Source organism: Cygnus olor, chromosome 15, assembly GCF_009769625.2.
Source record: "Cygnus olor isolate bCygOlo1 chromosome 15, bCygOlo1.pri.v2, whole genome shotgun sequence".
NCBI lineage: Eukaryota > Metazoa > Chordata > Aves > Anseriformes > Anatidae > Cygnus > Cygnus olor.
The window spans coordinates 8,023,488-8,047,309 of record NC_049183.1 but is presented as its reverse complement, the minus strand read 5'-3'; the positions used below and the strand labels follow the sequence as shown (position 1 = coordinate 8,047,309).

Genomic DNA, 23,822 nt, shown 5'->3' with positions numbered 1-23,822 from the left:
TGCTGACTGCTTAAAATAGCATTTTCCTTCTCAAAATAAATCTGTGAGATGAAAACTCACTTTACATTCAAATAAATCATGATACTGATGACATGGTTGTCATTGCTTTTTGCATATTCCTTTCCCCTTTTCCCATCATGTTATGAATTGAAAATACTGCCTTGTGCACTTCACACAGCAATGTGTCCCTCAGAGAATGGGGAGAATATTCAGCTGTATGCAGCCTGGTGGGAAAGTTTGCAAAGTGTATACGATCTGACAGCCGTTTCTGTGAGAAAATGGATTGAAAATGAGACACAAAAAAATGAGGAAAAATTGCCTTTGAAGGTCTGACCTGAAAGCCCTCATTGTCAGTTTTTTTCAGTGGCACTGGGTTAGACCTTCATCTGCAAGGAGCTATTTTAGTCTGGCTCAGGAAGAGAGCCAGGAGTCAGGAAGGCTCAGGAAGAGGTTTCTGTGCCCAACCCTGCCACAGCTCTGCGTGAGATTCGGCTCTATCAGAGGTCTGTAAATAGCAACCGCTACAGTTAGTTACTGTGGTAGGTACCTTCCCTGGTGCAGAGCTCCCACTGAAACCAAGGCACGTTCCCATCTGGGATAACGTGTGTTCAGGAGCAGGACTGTATTTAACGCACATTCCAAGGAAACCAATTCATGCTCTACTCTTACGTAACGGAGAATTAAAAGGGAACGTTAAGAAACAAAAATTACTCGTTCATTTACTACTGTCATTTTTGTCCGTGGTCAAAGGAAACGGCTCCAGCTTTCCATTTTATTCCTCGCTGGAGTCATTTTCCGATCATTTTCTAATCCTAACACAAAGCTTCAATGTTTTGTTGCTGTGCTAGTGCCAGCTTCAGCTTATGTTCAGGTTTTTTTAAAGCTTATTTACTTTCATATTTTAAAAAATACTTATTTATCTACATTATTTTTTTTTATTTCAGAAAAAAAGAAAAATCACCAAAATGTTCAATTTTAAGTCTTGCAAACCTCTTTAGGAATATATGGCTTTATGCAAGATATCCTATAAGCATTAATTGATAAACAGCTGCATGTGTTGCGAGTGAATTTGGAGTAAAATGGTCACTGACATTTCTAAATTTCACATCTTTACAATATTCTCCTTTGAAATTATCCGATTACTACCAGAAAGTGTGTTTCTCTCTTTCTCTGTGATGTGATTCTGTAATAACACAGTTGTCTAACAATGCTCTAAACATCTGCCCAGCAGCTGGTAGATAATTTTAGGCACCCCTAAAACCATTTGATAAATATTATAAACATCTGAGTCTAATCCAGTAAAGGCCAAAGTGATACTGGTATGGAGAATTGCTTTAGACACTAAATAAATTGCTTCACATAACAGATTCCCACTCCAGCAAGTAATTAAATATTGAGAAGATGCTCCTCAGAAGCCCAGAGAGGAGTTTCATGTTTCATAGGAGAAAAGGCTGGTAATTTCTCAGGGGGCTGGACGTTGCTATTGCAAAGCCCCCTAGCAGTCCAGCAGCAAAGCAGAAGGTCAGGCTGAGGAGAATCATACCAGGGCCTTGCTCTCCAACGTACAGGGCAGAGCGCTTCCGGGGAGCCAGGTAAAAGTCGGGCCCTTCCTTAAAGGTGGAGCCGCCAGAGCCCGTGGAGCCAGCAGATCCCAAACCGGCTGGTTCTTCCTCAGCGCATGCTCCTGTAGAACAGCACGGGCCCTGTCTCTTCACCTCACACAAAACAATGATGACAGTTGGCACACAAATCTCTTTTGCGTTTGCCTTTCATCTGCAGAAGTGGAGTCATTCTCTAGCCACCTCTGTTTTCACCAAGTTAACTGCTTTGGCATCCTTCATTTTGATTCAGTTTTCTTTAAATACACTAATACATTCTTCCTGACAGCTCACACTGGGCTGATGTGAGGCTGTGCTGACTGCCTCCCTGGAGGTCTCCGAGGTGAGGAACCAAAGGCCATGCAGCAGTCTTTGTCTCTGCCACCGACACAAACGGACAGCTGGCTGTCACCTTCTCTTTGTGTAAGAAATCACTGCTAGAAATGTTATAACTGCAACACATTTCAACACATTTCAACACCTTACCGAAAGACAGAGGCAAATGGATCTTGATTTTCCTGGCTGTGTCCTTTGCTATAACATTCCACGTACTTTGTGCTACAGACAAGTAGCAGCCTGAAGGAAAATGTCTCTGCCTTGTTTCTTGGAGTCTGCCAAACTGCAATAATTTCAGTCCCCTCCCAGACACAATGCCCAGAGGAAGCACTCATGGTAGATGAGAGAAGGCAGAAACTACAGTTTGGATGAGGGGAGAGAGGGCACAAATGCGTAACTGAATTAATTTCTTTGGGTTCCTCTTCTGTGAAACACAATAGTTTGAGGGCCAGCCGCTCACTGTAGGGGCTCCAATCTATTAGCTAATCACTCACTGCTTAGAGACAAGATTGAAACGGCATTGCCCCTGCAGGTGCAAATGCTCACCACTGCCTGCCGAGGCTCTGCGGAACTTGCCCAGCCAGAGGTGAGGGCTGGGCAGCCCAACTCAGAGCAACTGGACACAAGTCCCCAGGGGAATCCTCGTGGAACTGATGCAGCCCCCAGACTCCCCCTCAGAGCTTTCTAAAGAGAATCAAGGTAAACAGGACTCCAGGAGACAAACACACAGAGCCCAGTTTTTCTTTCACTGAAATCACTGAGGAAATTTCCATTGATGTCAATGAAGTCACGACTGCATTTTGTTTGTATTTAAGAAAATGTCAGTCAAACTTCTCTGTCATTTTGCAGGGAGGTGAGGTCACTGTCTTGCTCATTTGGCTTCAGTAACATTATTCTAAAATTTACTTTGGCTTCGTTTACTGAAAAGACTTATGTGGTAGAACGAGCTGTTGATGCTTCTTCTGTTTTTGGAGTTGTTTTCTTCAAAAAATTAACAAAACCATTAAATCACTTTATAATGAGAATCTTTTGTGCCAGTTTTATCAGTATATAAAAACCAAATGTGCCTGTAGAAAAACTCTTAAATGCCTAATCAGTAAAGGTTTGGTTAGGGGGGAAGGTTCAGGACAGCAAAAAGATCCTTAAACCGCTGCTGTTCTTACAGTAACAAATTACCTCTTACATTTTGGTAGTGTTTGCCATCATTAGACTTTAGCAATGAGCCACCTGTCTCATTGAAAATCATTCATCCTCATTTAATGATGAATTCTCTTGAGATTATTTTCTCAAACATTTTGCCCTTTATGAGCTGACAAAATGTTGATAATTAATGTTTCAATGCTGATCCTGAAGGGCAACTAATAATCATCCAACAGTGCTCCTGGTGATTTCATATAGTTTGCCCTCCAAGCATGCATTTTTCATCTTCAGATTGTGAATGCATTTATACTATATCATTTGTGTAGTTAGATAGCAGAACGTGTTTCATGGAAACGAATTGGCATTATTTACTAGTTGAGTCTCTGGGACTATTTTACTAAGGAAGGCTTCTATGAAAAAGGAATGTATTCAGCTACAGAGGAGAAGCACTTTGGGATTCAGGATTGCTGAGTTCCCACCTTTACAGTGCTCAGTAACTACAGGAAAACTCCAAAAATTTCATGCACGATACACAGTAGTTTGCAGCACATGCCCAATCCCAAATGCAAATTTTAATCCTATTTTATAAAGCACCCTTGAGACACACACACACATTCTAAAAAGTGGTTACTCTGATGAAAACATGCTGTGCAACTAAGGGATCAATTACCGAACATAATCAGAAAAATTACAGAGACTGAATCCATAATCCCACAGGCTACCAGCAGCAGGGATGATGTGTGCAGTTCAAAGTGTCCTACTTTCCAGGTCTAATGCATTTTCTCTGTAAAATATCTTTAAAGGAAATACAAAAAATCATGAGCAACAGTCCCAAATATGGCACTTGAGCCTCATCATTTCCAGAAATTATTGATTGGCACCGGTTTGGATATAAACACTGCATTACACACTTAAGTGTTCATTTCCTACTTGGTACACACAGTTGGGCACAGAGACTTTGGGAGTCATTAACCCTCTGATTTATGAGCATCGCAGCAGAGAGAAATGCCTTTGCTGATGTGCAACTAGATGGTACAGCGGTAAGATCCTGACTACTTCGCATTAGCAACCAACATCTTTTTTTTTTGCTGGGTTGCCCCTAATAGCATCCAGAATTAGCCACATTTCTGCTACAACTTTAACTTCAGTCAGATTGGAGTAGCTGTTTGTATTTTGTAGGTCAGGCTGGACTTTGTAGGATACAAAGGTATCATCAGGATACAATTATGTTCAGAACCATGGAACAAGTTAGGGAGTAAATTTGCTGCCCTTTTTGTTGAGAAGCCTTGGAAGTGCATAGCCCATAGCTAGGTAGAAAAGCAAAGGAAGCACAAAACTCATGAGATGTGATAGGGAGACCATCACCAGATAGGAAAGTGTATCTCCAAGGGGATCTGCTCTGGAAACCAACATGAAGTAGCACATGGAAGAAGCTGCTCTAAGAGTCACAGTTCATCCCGTTACTAACCAATATTTCATCAGTAATGCACCCAGAGGTACTGAAATACACAGTTTGTGTGATGTGTGGGGCGTCACAAGAGAAGGTCCAGAGGTACGTATTTGAATACTTAACTGCTAGATGGTAGAAGCAGCTGCAACTGATACAGGTTTGGATTTAACTGGGGGAGCGGGTAGTAAACTTTAGCCACTTTGTCCCTCATGCTAACACTCCTGAATGCCCAGCATTGTTCTGCAGTTTCTGACTTCACAGCCCAGAGCACCACTGCATCTTTCTAACCACATTTCTCAGGGCCTTCTCTGTGTAATGGGACAATGCAAGTCACCCTTCACTCTCATGAAGCAGGACAGAAAGAAGAATGAGGACATCCGGTTGTCACCCCACCAAGTATCAAGACAGCAGCCACCTTTGTTAAGAATCCAAACAAATTTGCTTTTCTACAGTCACGTGGGACAAATACAGCATGAAGATGCAGGAGTGCATTTGAAGTCTCACAAGAACCAACACACTATCCAATCTGTCCATACTAGATATATAGAGCTATTAAATCTCCAAATGCCATCAAGCTGACACAAAAATTCAAGAACAAATTGACATTTGCCTACTTTCTGACAAATACCTACAGGCATATGATTAATACAAATCCATCCTAATTACTCTCCCGTGATTAGAATGACAGGTAGATGTCACAGGACACTATCTGTGCATACTTTGCTGTGCAAGACAAATGTATTTCTCTGTTGCCACTTGATTATTTTTAATGTTGCAACAGACATTCTTCAAATGATTATAAAGTGTTAAGAAGCAACATTGAAACATCATGAGCTAGATCCTGTCCTAGGACCTAGTCATTCTGTTCTGATAAGAAAATCAGGCCTTAACGATGACACAAGCAGTTCCCAGTAGATAAAGGAAGTGCCCAAACCCAGGACATTTACAAATGCCTTTTCTTCATCCTTTCCTCACCAAAGAGAAAAGACCTGGCTACAGGACCACCGTCTGTGCTACTGCAGTCTTCAGTGCTGGTCTGTAATGGGGCCCCCTTCCCCCTAATCACCACTTCATACTCAAAAACAATTGAAAAGGTGGATCTTTGCAATAGGGGTGGCAGCTCATCGCCAGTTACCATTCAAATGTTATTCAAAAATAATTTCGTGGTGTACTAAATTGCATCAAAAATAATCTTTTGCAGTTTTCTGGCATTTCTGCTTCTTTATAGTGACTGAAGCTGAGACATTCACCTTGCATTTTGAATTTATTTCTATACCTCATACTAACTGAAAGAGGAAGAAAAGCTAAGCAGAAATGCAATGTTCAAAAGGCTGGTGGAAAAACTGCTTCATTTCTTTGTGGCTATTTCCCTGGCACGGCATGCAGTTATTTAGTCAGGGCATTTACGAGTCCCTGCCGACGGCAAGACAGATGATTCTAAATGAAGCTGTGCACTTGATAATAAGGACTGACCAAAATGCTTGAGTGCTCTGCTTCACAGCAGACTCCCTGAGACTATATCGTAAAGATCGTTTACTGAGAAGGCTCAGCCACGTTATCACGGTCATTCAATTTATCAGCCTGACTGTATTGAACATGTATGCACTAGAAAACATATGAGTTGCTCAGTACATGCTAAGCAGTATGTAAAGAAGGCGGCTCCAGTGTCTTGTTAAAGAACAAACTTCGAACAACCTACTTCGTATTTTGCATGCAAACCCACTGGAGATCCCTCTTGGGATGTAAGGGCATCAGATCTTCAGTTATGGTAGAACAGAAGAAGCACTGATAACCTGGCTGAAAGAGACTGCTGTACAATAGAAATGTGCATGATATTACGCTTCACAGCTATGAAGTAACTCATCTATGTTAAAACTAATAACCAGCAATGCTTTCTATGCCACCGTTAGAGATGTTAACACAGAGCTCCCTCTCCATTTAACAGATGAAGTAGAAACTAACAACTACCAAAACTTGACGTAATCAAGATGTGCATTTCCTTGTGATACGAAAACACTTGCATGCAAAGGCACCAACCAGGAAACAGCATTGTATTATACAGACTGTCGTACAGGTACCTAACGAGTTCTGCCTCCAAAGAGATCCTGATTTAAGACAACACAAATCGTCAGAGTAAAGAGGGCAAACGTGTATGCACTAATGGACTCCTGCTTTCATTAATAATACTACTTAGCATTTCATATTTAGAATGATACGCAAATACCAAAGGCTAACTGATGACATTACTGAAAAGGGGATGATGTTTTTTCAGCTTCTTTCCAGACCTTCCGGAGATTACTGTTGTGGTGCCATGCAATTTAGGACCTATGCTGTAAGGAAGCAATAAAGCAAATAATAAGATCTCTTTATTTTTAATCAATGCAGACGTTTGACCAGAAGTCAGTTTTAGTATTAAAATAGGAAAGAGACATGAGATCATGTAAAACAGCTACCATAAAAAGGATTTCTACAGTATTTTAAGAAGGTTGAAGCCTACAAACAAACAAAGCAATTACTCCTGTGGCAAACTCTAAATATAATAATTTTCTACTTTTCAAAGAGCAGACAGCCTCTAGATTACTTCTTATTCTACATCTACATTGTTATACATGTATAGAAATACTCTCACTAAACCGGATGTAGTGTGTAGAAGGGCAGCTCAGCAGCAGAGCCAGGGTGCGGACAGCTGGACACTTGGTTCCAGTCCTGCCAACAGCCCACTCTGGTACCAGGTCAAGCTGTGATTTGGGTGGAAGCTCAATGCTGAGCACACATTTTTGAGCAGATCAGTTCTCCCCCTCAGCCTCCACACTCCCCTCTGCCAAACATATGATCTTTTGTCCAAAGCTTGCAAGATGTAACCTTCCTGTCACCTCCAGGTACCAGTTATTATTACAAGCACTGCACTGCACTCAATTTGTGAGCTGACTCTGCAATAAAACCAGACCTATTTATGAGAATAAGACAAGCACAAGTCTATATCATGTCAGAGGACCTCCAAAACTGTTGCACGCAGCTGAGTCAACCAGCTCAGGCAACAGCGATTTCAGTCTTCGATTCCATTTTAGCAAGTGGGGAGTTATTCAGTGCTGAACGTATGCCAGGCACTGCAACAAAACCAACACTGCAACTGAAGCACTGGAGTGGGAAAGTTACACCTCTCTCATCAGCATATGGCAGACAGCAACATATTCTTGAAAAACCGAAGCCAAAGGTAAAATATGATTCCAGAACAGAGCCTGACAAACACAGCAGTAGCTGAAAAGCCTGAACATAGCAGCAGTGCTGGCAAAAAATTGCTACTGGGATGCTGCAAAGCTCCAGGAGGTTAAAAGGCATCCAGGTGAGTCTTCATGATGCACATCAGATAGATCGTGAAGCAAGAATATCAGCAAGCCCAGTATCAGCAAAGATTATGATACCACAGCACAAGCACAGAAAGCTTTTCTTCCCGTGACCTAATCAAACGCTTGCTGTAACTTAGAAAATATTTTTCTTTATAGTAGTACAGAGCTTTTTGTGACCATTGTTAGCAAGATTTCTTGCCTCAGTGGTTACCTTGCCAATTAGAGGGGTTTACTGGGTTGTAAAGAAGATAGTTCTGCCAATAGGAGAATAACCCCGTGCCTCAGAGAAGACAAGGTCCTGTGGCTAACTCGGATTGACAACTGTTTAACTTTATCTTTCCACCAGCACTTTGGACAGGCTATGTCACTTGTTGTTTTCTGGAAAATTACAATTTCAGCAAAGCTGCTCCACCAAAGAGCATGAGTTGAGCTCCTAAATACATCGCGACGTATCGCTGTACCCTCTGCCGGAGATAACGAGGGCGAATAACGTGGTTGTCATCCGTGCCTTTCAAAGGTGGTGTATTACAGGCTACCCATATATGAAAAGCCACATACTAAACCCCACCTAGCAAGCAGCGAGGGAGACCTAACGTCCCGGCCACCCTTCCCTCTCGCCAGGGGACACCTGAGCTCCCACTGCGACAGCACAACGGCCCCGGCCGGGGTCAGCCCCCAGTACCCCGCCGCCTTCCCCTGCTCACGGAGCCCGGGGGTGCGCTCGGAGCCGGGCAGGACCTCCCGCAGCGCCCCCGGGCAGGCCCCACTCACTTCTCCCCAGCGCCTCCGCCTTCCACTCCGTCTCTTCCAGCGCCCCGTAGCGCCTCACGGCTCTCTCGGCCTCCGCGCCGGCCGAGATGGCTCTCCGCAGCTCCACGGCCCTCCGCAGCTCCATGGCCCCCGCCGCTCCGCCGCCCTCCCGAGCCCCACCACCCCCCGGAGCCCCCCGCAGCCGCAGGGCCGGGCGGCGATGCGATCCTTCCGAGCCCTCCGATCCTTGCAAGCCCTCCCCGGGGGCCGGCGGGGGCAGGCAGCGGCGCCGCGCACATGCTCAGTGCGGGGCTGGGCCGGGGGAGGCGGGCGGGCAAAGGTAGAGGCGTCCCCTGCATCCTCACCGCCTGCATCCTCACCCCCCGCACCCTCACCCCCTGCATCCTCACCCCTCGCCTTGCCCCGCGGACCTGCCCCCAGAGGCATGCCCCTCATCCCAGCCTCACCCAAGCAAAAGCCCCAGGACAGCAGCCCAACAAGCGATGAGGTTTGGTGTTTCTCATAAACACGCAGCTTTGCTGCTTATGCAGCCTCCTGCGATTAGAAGAGAAGGAAAGGACTATGCAGGAAGCACTAGTGCAGTGATAATTGTTGTTGTTATTAGTTCTTTTATCGTACGGGAGATCTTAAGGATCAAATCCCTCAACAGCATTTTACAGTTACAGAGTACTTTTCCTGGTGAAATCCCATTGCATTTTATCATGTGTGGTATCGTTATGTCTGATGTAGAGATGATGAAGCAGGAGTTGAGACAGGTTGCCCAGTGCCCCCCAGTAAATCAGGGTTTGTAGCACTCTGCGCCTGGTTTATGAGCAATGGGGTACTGGTAATGCTGAATACATACTGGGTGCATGAAAGTTTGTCTGTCACATACCTTTGCCTACAAACTTTGCCTTGCCCTTCAACCATCAGTGCTACAAAAGCACTACTGCTGTACTCAGTGATGTACTTACTAGTTGGATTGATGCATGTTGTTGCTATACTCATGAACAATTGTGTTTAGGGGTCGTGCTTTACATGTTAGAGGAGAGAAAACTTCCACATCAGTTTTAAAACTGTAACAATGAAATTTTATTTTATTTTTTCTCCTGAGAGCTGCTAACAAATTGCTACCAAATTAAAATGAGCTAGACAATATTTTGGAAGATGTGCAGGGCACAGTGATTTCTGCTTGTCAGCTGTGCTCTGCAGGGATTTGCCATGGTTTGTGCACCAGACCTGCTTGGAGGGCTCTTGTTGACTGTGCAGTACTCCATCCGCGATGGTTTTGGCCTTTGGAGATGAAGCCCAAACAAAGCTGTGAGTCAAGCAGGAAAGCTGGTGGCACCACTCTGCACAGCTGATTTTGGGTGACAGTGCAGCTGCCTGCTGGGGTGGGCTGGACTGACTCAGTAGTAGAAGTGAGGAACACAAGTGTGGGAGGAAGACAAGAGCCCATCTGGGATGTGGATGAGATTTGGACTAAGGGAAACAGGCTGATTAGGGAGAAAGGGCCAATTTTTTGGTGGATCTTAGAACTGTTTAGCTTAAATTCATCCCTTCAAGGTTTTAGATTATTATAATCCAAGTGCTTTGTTTAGGAAATGGAGGAATGATCCTAGAAATAATCAAGTATTTAAAGCTCTGAATTTGATAGCATGGGAGAAAAACTCCCACTAATTAGTAAATGGGATGCACCGACTTTAATTATGTAAAATAAAGAATGTATAAGGTGATTTATTATAGCTAGGAAGTTTTCACCTGCCCCATTTGAAAAACTCACAAAATCCAGTAAGAGCCCAGTCTTTCAGGCTGTTACACTTCTGAGCAGGCATGTGGAAGCAGTCCACATGGGTCCATTTGCCCAAAAATTTTGGAAAGTCTGGGGCCTAAATGCACAACAATTATTTTGCTAATGTTCTAAAGTCAGCATTTTTGCTATTGCAACTTTGGAGCATTTTCAATGCTGCATTCACAAGTGGAATTAAATTTCTCCCCTACTGATGATGCCTTTCAGTTCACTCAGTAGTATGTATGCATTTCTCCACTTGGAAAGGCTGGTTTTCTTCTGCTGAAAGACTGCTAAGAAAGAAAACATAAAAACTGAGACCTCTTCTCGCTACTCAGTGGATAATGTCTGGCAGAAAAACAGAGGCCCACTTTGCTCTTGCGGTCATTTCCCCTAACTGCTTTCATTCCCTTCCCATTTCTCATCTGAGTCCTGCCATCAGCAGCTGTAGCTGGTCAGCAGCAGCTGGCAAAGCCACGCTCCTATCTAGTGCTCTTTTGGCCTCCCCTGTACATCACTGATGCCCCACAGAGACACAACGCTATATATAACAGGCACACTTTACTAAGGCAAAATTCGTAACAGTGGTACGACTTGTAAGTCAGATGGGGGAAAATGCTTTCTTTGCTTTCCTGGAGCTTTTCAAGCACCTAAGATTGCTCAGCCTGAAGTTCTCAGAGTTCTCCTGCCTTTATGGGCACACCTTGTAAGCCAAATGGGTTCTCAAGAGCTGCTTTGAGAGTCTGGGGCTACAGCAAAGGCAGAAGTCAGGGGTGTTGTTCTTTGTCAGATGGGACAGTCATTCTAACACAGAAATAACAAAAGTGTTACATTTCTGCCCAGGGTTTTCATTTATTTAGCATTATAATAAAAAGCTGCAGCTCAGCTGATGAAACAAAATGAAATTAAGTGGATTATGTATATTTATTCCATTTTTGTAGGCATAAATACCCAGATCCATAATTACCATGACAGAACAGGCACTGTGCCCATGTGATTTGATTGCTTGCATAGAGCAGGTTGTGGGACTCCTATGAATCTGTCCTATAACATTTTTTTTTAAACACCAAGACTTTTTTAAGAAAATCTCTGTGTTGGAGGAGTTACCAAAATTCCTTGATATCTGATGTCATGGTTAATCTTGTTTCCCTGTGAAAATACCTCCTCTTCAATCTTCATCCCTCAGCTCTTAGGATTCTCTGCGGTTCCACATCCTTAGCATCTTCCCAGTTATTCCTGGTACCCTGCGCGGCCCCTGACCCCACATCCCACAGGCTGTTCCAGCAACGTGTAGGAGCCCTGGGGGGCTGTCAGCCTGCACACATTCACACTACCATGCTACAGCCTCTCTGCCACCTCCAGATCTCGCTTGCCAGGCATATGCATGGCACAAAAATGTCCTGGCACAGGTGAAAGGCTGTGAGCATTACAGGAAAATGCTTACCTGTTGGAAAACCTGATAATCAGATTTAGGAAGGCATGCACGTAACTTCCTGATGCTTCCTCCCTTGCATGATCCTATGCAGCAGACAGGCTGTGGGATTAAGACAAAGAGGGCCACAACTGCGCTCAAGAACCTATACAAGTCCCTAACACAATAGGGTTGTTGTAGGGCACCATCCCCGTAAAAGCAAGAATGAGTATTATCTGCTTGAAATTCAGCCAAATCAGGGCTCTTTCAAGGACCCAACTGTGTCCTATGGCACACAACTATGGCTATGTCATGAGATGTAGTGTGTTGTAGTGCACTGTCCTGGGAGCTGTAGTGGTAAATCTGTACTTTACATAACACCTTTTCCCAAATCATTACAGCCAGTCTACATAGACAGCTTTACAGAGTGGGGAAAAAGGGTTTAATGTGTGAGTGTCCCCAGCCTGTGTCACAACACAGTGTGAGCTCGTCTGATTCAGTGGGACCCTGTTGTATCACAGACTCCAGTTATCACAGGGCGACAATCAGGTCTGTGTCATTCTTAGTCTATGTCTCAGACATTTGTATTACCAGTCTCCCCAAGAGATCTGTATTAGGCCAAAGTAGACCTCATTTGCTTTTCAAAGAGTTATGATTAAATTCCATCCTAATTAAAAAGAGAGAGGAATGGGATAGCTGAAAATCACAGCAGTGTCCTTGATACAGAAGATACTTTCTTACTGTAGTTTCCACCTTCTGTTTCATGGTAACATGAAGGACTTCTTGGAAGCCCTGCCCCTGCCGTTCTGTACTTGAAAGAGGATCTGCTGCAGCATAGCCTTGGCTGAATGAGGGCCTGATCTCAAAAGCCAGCGCAAGTTCTTATTATGTCATTCCCTTTTTTCTGAATCCTAGCTCGTGTTTAGTTAGCTCCGTTTGTATGCTTATTTATTTATTTGGAATTACAGCCTTTCCATACATGAATCATTCCTTTAAAAATATTTTTTAGGCTAAAGTAACTTCATAAATAATTTACCATAGCTGCAACTAAGTAACTAGGATTCTGATCTTTTCCCATAGCTGTCGTACATCTGCCAGGATAGAAAGGTGCACCTATCGCCTAAAAGTGCTGTGTATTGCAGACAAGCAAGGCATTCTGATGAGCTTGTTAAAAGGCAACCAAGGTGTTTTGAATTAATTTTGTGAGTCTGGGGCAAGATGGTGATCCAAATATTTGTTTGTAAGTATTTCTACCTAAATACCTATTAAATGTCATGCTTTTTAATTAATGTTTCCCTGTGAAATATTGCATGAATATGGTACTCTTTTTTGTCTCTGTTTTATCAAACATGCACACAGAAAAAATGGACTATATATTTAATTTCTTACTACCTCTCCATAGCTGAATTTCTAGTAGAGCTACAGAAGCAAAGGACAAGCAATTAATGGCAAATTTTAGTGAACAGTATGGCACTAATTCTGTGTTAGATGTGACAGACTTCACAATGTCTGGGTCAATCTAAATGAAAGTACTTTGTGTCCTAGACACTGTTTTGTTTAGGAAAAAAATGCTATCTTTTAAAATCTCTGTATATTGATGCTTATGATTTGACTTGTGTGCAGTAAATGTTGGCTGGTAGCACTGGAGCTACAGCATCTGACTGCCTATCTTTTATGCAGATTTGGAGATCTATCCTGTAAAGCGGGGTCTGACCAAGCAAGTATTTAGATTACCCTGAGTAGTACGTACTTGCTTTTCTATCTGAAAACAAACTAACACTTAAAAAGCAGTCCATAAACTCATAGCACATGTTAAATGTCTGCAAAGCCCTCTCAGTTCTGTCTTTACGCTGCCAGGATCCACAGTGATGTGCAGAAGAATGGGAGCTTACGCTCAGCCTGTTACTGCTCAGGATCAGTACCTGGTATCACAAGCTTGAGGCTGCACTGAATATCAAGACAGACCTTGCAGGATTGAGCTCCCAAAACACAGTCCGGGTTGGTTACCTCCTGTTAAATATTTGGTTTAAGATATATTTCAGGTGAGGCTGTGGTAAGTTTTTAGGTCTGTTTGACAATTGTATCTGTACGTGTGCAGAGCCTATTTGCAAAAGTTCCTGGGAGGTGAATAATGGAGACTATTAAAGCTGCCACAGAGCTTTCCACTTCTATAGATTTATCTCGGCTATTTTCGGTATACAAGGTGAGAAAACACAGCACAAATTCAGGAGATGCACTGGCAGATGAGACAGGGCAAATATTTCTGGCAGAGAAAATGGATGCAATCTGCACAGACCAATGGCTGTAGTTGCGACCATAACACAGATTTCAGAAACTTACTTCTCTAAACTCTTTTCCTTCACATTTTATTTTTGTCTTAGTGGATTCTTTCTACATTCACTCTCCTTTTAAGGTACAAATTTTACAGCAAAAGCTGTTACAGCATCTGTCAGATGTTACTAATACCATGGGTGGTGAAGTCTTCCATGTAACAGTCTTATTTTTGGCGTTTGGAGTCAGTCCATATGACTGGACTGACTGTTGTGCAGGTGAGTCATTACTGTGCAGGTGGCTTTTGTATCTGTGATGGGTGGCCATAACTACATAGAAAAACAGATGTTTGACCAGCAAATTTAGACAGTGAGATAAATTGGTGTGGGACATTTTAGGAGACTTGCAAACACTGTGGAATTCAGTAATACTGAAGTGGGTTTGTGGGCATGGCCATTTTAAAGTAGTAACTATACTGTGTAAAATTTGCAAACACAGCAACATGCTCCCCCAAACACAGCTCTTGTAGGGTCTGAACCTCTCCTCATTTCACTTAGTCCAAAGTTTAAAGGTGACTTTCTGTAAGCTGCTGTTTTACATACACAAATCTGGATCTTAAACAGAGCTCAGAACTGCTTGCAAGCTGCAATGCAAAGACTGTGTCAGTGCCTTGCTGATTCATGTTCCCATGAAGTGTATGTGCTGCACTACACTTGTGTCATAACAGGCACGTCCATTTCTTCTGTGGAGCATTTTGCTACCACCTTCACTGGAACTGGAAGCTCAGCCCTGAATTCTGAAAGGGTTCCTTGTGGCTTGAATTTCTCTGCAAACATGGCCTTCAGTGATGGAGGACCTGTATTGCATTGATATTTCAACTTCTGCTCTAAAACAGTAAGCAAAACACCACATAGGTAATTGCCATATCCTTTTGTGCAGTTTCTAGGAGCACATAATAATTCAGTACTGTATGATGGCCACTCTGAGCTAAGCGTAGAACTAACGTAAAACCCTTCAGTGTCATTGGTGTATCATGGAAAATCAAGTGCAGCTAACAATCTTGGTACATTTTGGATGTAAAATATGTGATGCATGAGATGGGAGTAGCTGAACACCCTTAGTGATTAAATAAAGGTGGTATTTAGCTCAGAGAGGTATGAGCAATGCTAAGGTAAGGATACCACAGGCAGCCAGGTTTACAGAGGTGGATGTTTCAAGGTCGGCATAGAGCAAGAGGAAGTAAAAGACTAGAGATGGAGAACTCCAGTTCCTAAGCTTGTATTTTCTTTTCTAAATCTTGCTGCAGTGAGAGGAAGGCTGCTTTCCTGACAAATGAAAGCAGTAATAGTGTGGGGGTTTATTCCTGTGTATACACACCCTAAGCGTGCATCTTACTTATAGTAAGATACGTATATACTGATTCCAGGCAAGAATGTTGTACCTTATTTTACCCGGCTGCCAAATTATGCCCTATAAAAGGAGACACAACTCAGAACAAAGCTGACACTTCCTCCACAGATAAAGGATCTCATGTGGCACAGAACTCTGTGTGCATGGTTTGTGAGTCCATATGGGCCAGGCACTGAATTTATCACAGCCATCTGAGTGCTTATGCATTTCATTTCTGTTGTAACTGGATGAAGTAGAGTAACAGAACTGGGAGCTGCATATCCTCTCTCTATATATCGCTGGTGACTGAACTACCTACTAGGCTATATATTCATACTCCTTCTTGGTTTTTCTTTGATTTAATCTGTTGTAGTGTTAAATGGAGAAGAGTGACTGCATCAAGATGCTATATTTAAGGTTTTCTTCTCCTGGCAGAGGGGAGCATTTGCATGGGAGTCCCACATCACATTGGCTTACAAAGAACACGAATGTAAACAAACTCCAACTTGCTGTCCTTTTCCCCTTGTTTTTTTACAGCACCACTTTCCAACTGTCTTTCCCTGAACTCGCAGGGGAAATGATGCATTTTACCATCCTCTTTGGATGTCTGTTTTTCTATCTGGATACAAAGTGCAAGCATTTTGGGCACTGCCACATTAAATTAATAAACTAAATTAACTAATAAATTAATAATAAAAAAACAGGGAGGCGGTGTTTGTTAGGGCAAATGCTGTTGAAGAGCGTATGCAATGACCATACAGATATGCAATCTGCATTCTTTGTTCTTGTTTATAATGGATTACGGTAACTTTGATCGTAGTGGAATGGCAATTGAATGTGAATACACAATGCAACTTTGAAATTAAGGGAGAGCACAGTCTTTGGGTGCTTGAGATTTTATAGATGGAAATTCTGTTCCGAATTTGTTCAAAAGTGGCACATGACTTGAAGCATATAACTAACATTTAAGTGAGGTGAATAATCCCTGCTTTCCTTTCACCCTGCTTGTGTTAACGTCTGTGACATCAAATTGAGCTTTTCACTGCATGTGATCCATGAAGATCCCACGGAACTTTGCACAAGACCTGGCTTTTGTACACACACTAGTTAAAGACAGACAGAGCCAGAGAACAACATTCGAAGTTTATTAAACCTTTTCAAAAACACAGACATTTTTCAGTCAACTTGAAATTCATTATTTTAGACAGATTCAAGTATTTCTTGCATATCTCAGTGGACTGGCACTAGTAGTAGCAGAAAGCACTAGCATCACAGCAGAGAACCAGACGGCAAAAGCTGTATAGATTTCAGAGTTTGTGCTATACAGAGAAGTTACGTATCAGATACGGTACCAAACTACAGGCCATTTCACCTTCACTAAAGTATAAAACTGGTTATTTTATGCTGTGTTACCGGATGGTTGTTTCTGGTGTGAAGAAGACAGAAGCCTTCTGGAGAATTTCACATACCAGTAAGCACAGGAGGTTCATTTGCATGAAAGATTTGCAACAGAAAAATACATTTTCAAATTTTGATTTTGTCAAATTCAGATTTTAAGTCTCCACAGCTATCCAGAATAACATGAAGCTAGAACTGCACCTGATCTAAATATGTCTTCTTAACACATTTGCTCTTAGAGAGAATCCATGAAATGGAAATGTCATCTGAATGCATGGCTAGTAGCTGTTGGCAGCATGTTCCCTCTTTCCTGAGCACCTATGTGATGTCTAATTCTATTCCTATCTTTCTGGTTACTGAAATCTGCGTGTTCAGCTGGCATTAAGAGCAGTATAATCCCTTCAAATAGTCATAAAACCTAACTCTCTTATGACAGTTTTTGAAAGGGTGGTGGAACAAAAAGAGGACAACTCTCACACAGCTCATTTTATTTATTTTTTTAAAGAAATAACTTGTGTTTGATTCTCCTAGTAATTCAGTAATGTACGTATCAAATGGAGTTGCACTAGATGACCTGGTCTGGACCTCCAGAAGTCCCTTCTAACTTCAACCATTCTGTGAAATTAATATTCTAAGTCAAAATTTTATCAAGAAATAATAAAGTCTTTAATAACTAATGGGGTAGGTCCTCCAACAGACTGAATTGACAGAGGTGGGAAATCTTTAGGAGGTGCATCAATTTATGCACACTGAGAAATTGTGTCCCCCCCCACGCCCCACTTCATTTTATTGTATTATGTGGGTCTGGAATGTTTATTAGTACAATCAGTGCTGGTATTTACAAAAATATAAAAATATATGTGAAATGAGATTTGGGTTACTTAACCATCAAGTAGTTTATCAAGAAAAACAGAGAAAGTGAAAGAGAAATATGCACAATCTTAAGTTTACTAAAATATAAGAGCTGCAGGCTCTTATTACATGAAAGAACCATGCTTCACATAACAAAAATATGGAAGAAAACCCTGAAGCCCACAGTCAGATAAATTTGAAGACAAAGAGGATTTAGCTCAAATTCCCAAGAAAAAACTGGCATCACAAAAGCCTAGAGCAATAAAGCACAGCTTATGTAAGCTTTGAAGCCATTTAAAATAAAAGATGGATGTTCCCATTCATTAAATGCTCTTGCTAAACAAAAGCATCAGCATTACAAAGATCATGAGAAGAGTTTTAAATTCTTGGTTCACTTAGGGATTAAGCTTTACTAACTATACCCATGCAGAAATAATTCTGTGCACCACAGAGTTGCAGCTTAATATGGCATACTGCTACAGCATGCAGCAGACCACCACCATATCCCTACTTCTCTCTCCTTGTAATGTCATTATTTTCCAGTTCCATTCTCCAAATGAATTCTATTAATCCTTAACACTTAAGGCACAAGCAAAAATAAAAAGTACCTGTAAAAATAAAGTCAAATACTCAATTATCATACATCATCTGAAAATTTTAAGTCTCATTGACAGAACAGACTAAAATACTCTTCTGTTCCTAAAAATATATTAACAGCAAAACACTACTGGAATTGCTTCTTTATCTCAAGGACTTCAGATATATACACACAATAACAATTTAACAGCTGTAGCAGCCTGAAATACCTATTCATTCATATTTCCTTTTTTAAGTAGACAGATAAAATGCAGTTAGTTCTGTGAATTTCTATTGCTACTGGGATGTCCTACTTCAGGACTGCCCAATATACACTGTGAGATCTGTGCAACAACACCCACTGAACTACTCCCATACAAACATGTAAGACAGACATTAAGAAGAGGAATTCATTCCACCACATACAAACATGTACAATGAAATTATCTACATAGGAGCCAGTCACCTTGGACTGTTAGCGATGGCAAGAAACAGACACGGTGCATAATTCATCGTACCCTAAAACAGATATCCAAAACTACCTGTTTTTCCCCCACTGACTATAAGTAGAGCTTAAAGTATTTAGCCAAGTTGCAGATGTCCACACTACAGATGTCTAAAGTCAATTAAAATGAATTATTTAAGGCAGGTGCAGGTTCCCTCTTCCAGGTCTGCCTGTGCCAGGTGATGATGGAATTGCACTGACTTCTCTGCCGAGAAGGAAGCTACCTCTTTCACCTGTCTGTCACCAAAACGGACTGTAGAAAAAGCCCCCCCCCCACACCTCCTCCAATACACTGTAGTTCTGTAGTCAAGGCCACACAGGTACTTTGCACCACTCTTGACTAATGGGTTCTGCTAAACTTGATTTTACCTGGAATAGATTGGGCAGTGCTTGCGTGATCCCTTTCCCTGTCTGCCCTAAGTAGCACTGGGCTCCTGCAGTGACAAACCATTGTAACCAATATATTAAGTAGTACAGCTGCTGGCTAAAGGAGTGTACATTTATAGCCTAAGCAGGCATTGGTTTACTGTTTAGGTAAGACTGAGGAACTTAGACATTCCTCAAAGTGGTTATTATCATCACAACAAAGAGGGTTAAGTCTTGTCCTTACAATCATCATCAAGATAGGTTTAATCAGATACTGTTTCAAGCTTAAATTTTAAGGCGTAAAATGTCGTTTTAATAAACTAAGGACTCCCTTATTATCCCTACCTGCATCCAGACCTGGTCCTCAGTTGACAAAATAAGTCTATAACTGATTTTCACCATTTCCTAGTTTCCTATGTATAGTTACTATATGACAGTGTCTCCTATGAACAGAATCATAGAATCATAGAATATCCTGAGTTGAAGGGACCCACAAGGATCACTGAGTCCAACTTCTGAGTCTGCACCGTGCCACCCAAAAATCAGACCATGTGGCTGAGAGTGTTGTCCAAACTCAATTGTTCTCCCAGTTAAGACAAAAGGAACACGAATATATTTCTACAAATAGAGTCTTTTTTTTCTCTGAATAAAATAGAGTTGTTGCCACTGTTTAGATAAGAAATCTATTAAATTTTGTTCTGCAAAAGCAATCTTGCACTGATAACAATTGTCAAATACAACAGTTGAGGATTTAATGTTCTATTCCCCTTTTTCTAGGGACTACAAGTTGCTTGAAAATTAAATTACAGTTAATATTTCTCCCCAGTGAGACAGTCTGACATGATGTGCAAATGCTTATGCTGCCCTGTAAGTCAGTTGTTCCCAGAAGAGATGGGCTCGCAGCATGAAAATAATTCAGTGCCAATAAACAATTGGCCTATTTTATAAAAAATAAACAGGCAAAAAGACAAACTGTTCCACTGCTTATACTAACCAAAAAATGTTGAGATGATTATTCTAAACACAGCAATGAAACTGCAGCGCAGTTTACTGACTTTCATAAGCTCACTTCAGATTTAGAATGGGTTCAGAACTGAAGTTCTTATTTCTGTGATGGTTCTTCATCTGCATTGACCTTCTCTCTTTGGAGCCACATAAATGCTGACTTTACTGTGCCATCTCCACTCTCTTGGGAAAAACAAATGAAGGCAGCCCAGACAAAGCCACAAAGCCCAGTGTAAGCTGTGCGCAGGTAAACGGGGACAAAAACGAAGTTTGACAGCTGTGTTGGAAGGAGAGAGGGCTCAGTTAGTGCTCCAGTCATTGTTAGGTCTTGTACTTACACGCCCCAAAACTCCACTGACTTCTCATTAGGCTAGATATCCTCTAAATGCATAGCATCAGGTTTTACAGAAAGAAAGGCTCACTGAGTTACCCCAAAACTCACCTGCACAAAAGGCCAGTACATCAGTCCTGTCTGAAATGAAAACGAATCATGTTATTCTTGTAGACTTCAACCACAAAGATTAAGTTTTTCCTACCACTTTTAGCAAAAACTAAAATATATTTTAATAAAATTAATAGAAGATGGTGAAATATAAATTAAGCTGGTTAACTTTGAGGTTGCAATATTAAACTACTAATCATCTTTATGAGCTGCCATGCAAGGAATTTCTCCAAGAGATTATTCTGACTCATTTTAAATACAAAACTCTAATTACAGTGAAATCTTCAAAGTCACCTGACACCAAATACATAAGCACATTTACCAGATGGGTGAACAAATGTTTAAATATGTGAACATTTGTTTCAGCCATGAATGAAAAATACCACTGAACACTATTTATTTCACTCGTTCAATGCTCCCTCTAGTTACGCATACACGTAAGACTTTCTTGCAAAACTCAACAGATAATTTACTCATAGAACATAAGGTCAATAGAAACCTTATGTTTTGATAGGATAGAGTGGGCACTGTTTTTAGAGTCATCTTCTCCAGCAGTAAAAATAATCCTTTTCTATCCTACCTACATCCTATCATTGTAAAGAGAAATGCACATGGCACATCACAGTTTCTCCTTCTATTATACTTTTATTTTAATCTATCTTTCTTCCCGTGCCTGAGAAATCTTTAAAATTCTTAAGTTGCTCAGCTCTGAGATAGCACAAATTTTTTTTCCTGTGTATAGAGAAATGCTAACCAAAACCAGCTATTTATATCCAAGCCTTCTTAGAACAAGGGATTGCATTTCTGAAAGTGAGAAGACTGTCAGTGAAAAGTACAGGCTCAAAATGATTCCTAAAAAAGATGTCTCTATAACTAATGTTTCTAACAGGTGTTCATGTACATGTTGTCAATGGTATTGCTAACTAAACACTGGAGCGTGCGTACTTCTTAAGAGGAAAGATAGTACAATCTTAGCGTATAACATTCGGTGTTGTACTGTAGGGCTCTCACTCAAACAGAGCCGGGTGCAAGTGTTTTATATATATATAAATATTATTCATTTTTGGAATGGCATTATTTCATTAATCTGGCAGTCCTGCCTGCCCCAAATTACCTGGACTTCAGATGACTGCTGGTACTTAAAGTTTCCTACACATAATCAAATAATGAAATAAGAGGGAGGCTGTTAGAGGAAGACATAATATTTAAAATATTTTATACAATAATGTTATTTTTTCTGTGTAGCTGGGTGATAAGTTAATCGCTTGCCTTACCTTATAGGTATTCCAAAATTTCTTTTTACAGTCTGAAAAGATGTCCTCTTTCCTCTGAAGGATGCTCATACCTGGTGGTAAAATACTTAAGACAATCAGAAAAAAAAAATAAAATGTTCACTTTTTTTTCAATAATATCCCAACCTGTTCTCAAAATACATTTTGAAAGAAAAGTTGATAAATATTACAAAGAAAAAGTACCATTCCTACTACCTAAAATTGCTACATCGTATATCCTCATCTATTGACTTGGCTCTCCAGGTTATGTGGCTCTCAGTTATATGGTCTCTGCTCACGTAACTCTGCAGTGGCAGTAGAAGCAGATACAACACAAATACATCTTACACGCAGGAGACAGACAGAATGAGGCACCGTGCATATTGTTGAATTGCCAGAAGTGGCCCAGGTCCTCAACAGGGTTTAGGTGCCCCAGCCCACTGAAGTCGGTGGAAAAGGGCACCTTTTTTTAAAAAAAAAATTTATTTGAGCCATAATCAGCCTGCTATTTTTATCTTCATAAATATCTACCTCATATCCAAATCCTAGAATAGACGAGTAGAACAATTTCAAAACCTACTTGCTTAACTTTCCACAGGCAGCATTTCAAAATTGTAAATAAATTCTAGTTGGTCCAAGCTCCTCTCGATTCTAGGCAAACACAACCTTGCAGCAGGCTCCCATCATTAAACCCAAGACAAAAGCAGCATGATTTGAAATTATGGATTAGACCATACAAACTGGAGATAAAATGCAAAATAGTCAAAATAATGAACCCTTTAAACTATTCCCTGTGATGGGAACCCTCACGTGTCAAACTAGGTGTCTTTCTAAAAGCCATAGAAAGCTGTAGCAGCCCTTTAAAGATCACCCACCGTGACTGGAAGATGCGACCTACATTAAGTGAAGGTGATGGGTGTTGAAGGAAAGGTTGGACGTGGTGCTTAGGGACATGGTTTAGTGGGTGACATTGGTAGTAGGGTGATGGTTGGACCAGATGAAGGTCTTTTCCAACCCTGATGATTCTATGAACTTCTATGACAACATGCTTGTAACAAATCGATCTAAAATCCAAAGCTACACATTTGCACATAGCAGAAACCCGAAGTCACTTAGCCCACCGCAGGTATCGTTCTAGATACATGCATGCCACGAGGTTATCAGTATCTCTCAGCTGACACATTATAAGCTCCTACTGCCGCCTGATTTAGGTATTTTTACCCTCCCTTCCTTCTTGGGTCCTTCACATCCTCCTGGTCCTTGGGCAAGTCTCTGCTCGCGTTCTGACATGGGCAGAAAGTAAAAATGTCGTGTTTGACTTCTTCCTTGGCTTCCTTTCTCTTCAGTCATAAACTGAGTAAATTCCTGGCAGGGTCATAAAACGCAGACCTCCTGATACCATGCAGATAGTCTCTTCAGAGTCTAAAGTTTCTTCTTATTTCTTGGCTTTCAAGGTTATCCCTTGTCACTCACGGCAGCGCGCTGTGCTTCTACACACCCGTGAGGCAGAGGAGGGCACAGCCTGCTGAGCTGTCCCGCTTCCCTCACAGCCACGCTTGGCTGCCTTTTGGAAACGGGACGGCCGGGGGCGCACCCGAGCCGTGGCACTCACCCGTGTAGAAGGCACCAACGGCGACCGGGGCGGCGAGCAGCTGGTCGCACAGCACCTTGCCGAGCACGGCGGCCGGGCGGCGGCCGGGCAGCGCCCTCTCCAGCGCCCGCAGCCACACGTAGTTGAGGTTGCCGTGGAAGGTGAGGGCCAGCAGCGCCACCCGCCGCGTCTGCGCCCAGTCCGGGGGCTGCCCGCGGCCCCGCCGCTGCGCCGCGTCCCCGGCCGCGGTGAGCCCGGCGTAGAGCAGCACGCTGCCCGCCCACCCCGCCGCCATCGCGGCCGGGCCGCCCTCACAGCCCCCGCCCTCCGCAGCG

General features: G+C 42.1%; 3 protein-coding genes and 1 long non-coding RNA gene across 4 annotated transcripts in view; 2 read left to right on the top strand and 2 right to left on the bottom strand.

Moving 5' to 3' along the window:
* The window catches only part of BMERB1 (bMERB domain containing 1), a 50,214-nt gene extending 41,295 nt beyond the window's left edge, over positions 1–8,919 (bottom strand). The window contains 1 exon segment of the mRNA XM_040575237.1: positions 8,643–8,919. Coding sequence (XP_040431171.1) covers positions 8,643–8,766 — 124 coding nt within the window. The 5' untranslated portion in view covers positions 8,767–8,919.
* Positions 1–19,664, top strand: part of LOC121078748 — a 40,150-nt gene extending 20,486 nt beyond the window's left edge. Inside the window, exons 2-3 of the long non-coding RNA XR_005824717.1 lie at positions 13,679–13,819; positions 19,632–19,664. This is a non-coding gene — a long non-coding RNA (uncharacterized LOC121078748). The remainder of the gene's footprint in view (positions 1–13,678; positions 13,820–19,631) is intronic.
* On the bottom strand, positions 16,606–23,782 carry MPV17L (MPV17 mitochondrial inner membrane protein like). The gene is made up of 4 exons (XM_040575236.1): positions 23,509–23,782; positions 21,900–21,970; positions 20,626–20,655; positions 16,606–20,460 (listed from the first exon to the last, which is right to left on the bottom strand). The coding sequence occupies exons 1-4, from the start codon at positions 23,780–23,782 to the stop codon at positions 20,281–20,283; spliced, it is 555 nt and encodes a 184-aa protein (XP_040431170.1). The 3' UTR covers positions 16,606–20,280.
* Positions 23,507–23,822, top strand: part of PDXDC1 (pyridoxal dependent decarboxylase domain containing 1) — a 31,462-nt gene continuing 31,146 nt past the window's right edge. Inside the window, exon 1 of the mRNA XM_040575230.1 lies at positions 23,507–23,648. The gene's annotated coding sequence lies outside the window, so the exon portion shown is untranslated. The remainder of the gene's footprint in view (positions 23,649–23,822) is intronic.

What these genes read in the sequence shown, in the direction of transcription:
- MPV17L (XM_040575236.1), bottom strand. Translation starts at nt 23,782, where the DNA reads ATGGCGGCGGGGTGGGCGGGCAGCGTGCTGCTCTACGCCGGGCTCACC. An exon ending in CGTTGGTGCCTTCTACACGG is followed by an intron (nt 21,971 to 23,508) that starts GTGAGTGCCACG and finishes TTTTACCACCAG; the next exon opens with GTATGAGCATCCTTCAGAGG. An exon ending in TGTACTGGCCTTTTGTGCAG is followed by an intron (nt 20,461 to 20,625) that starts GTGAGTTTTGGG and finishes CTTCCAACACAG; the next exon opens with CTGTCAAACTTCGTTTTTGT.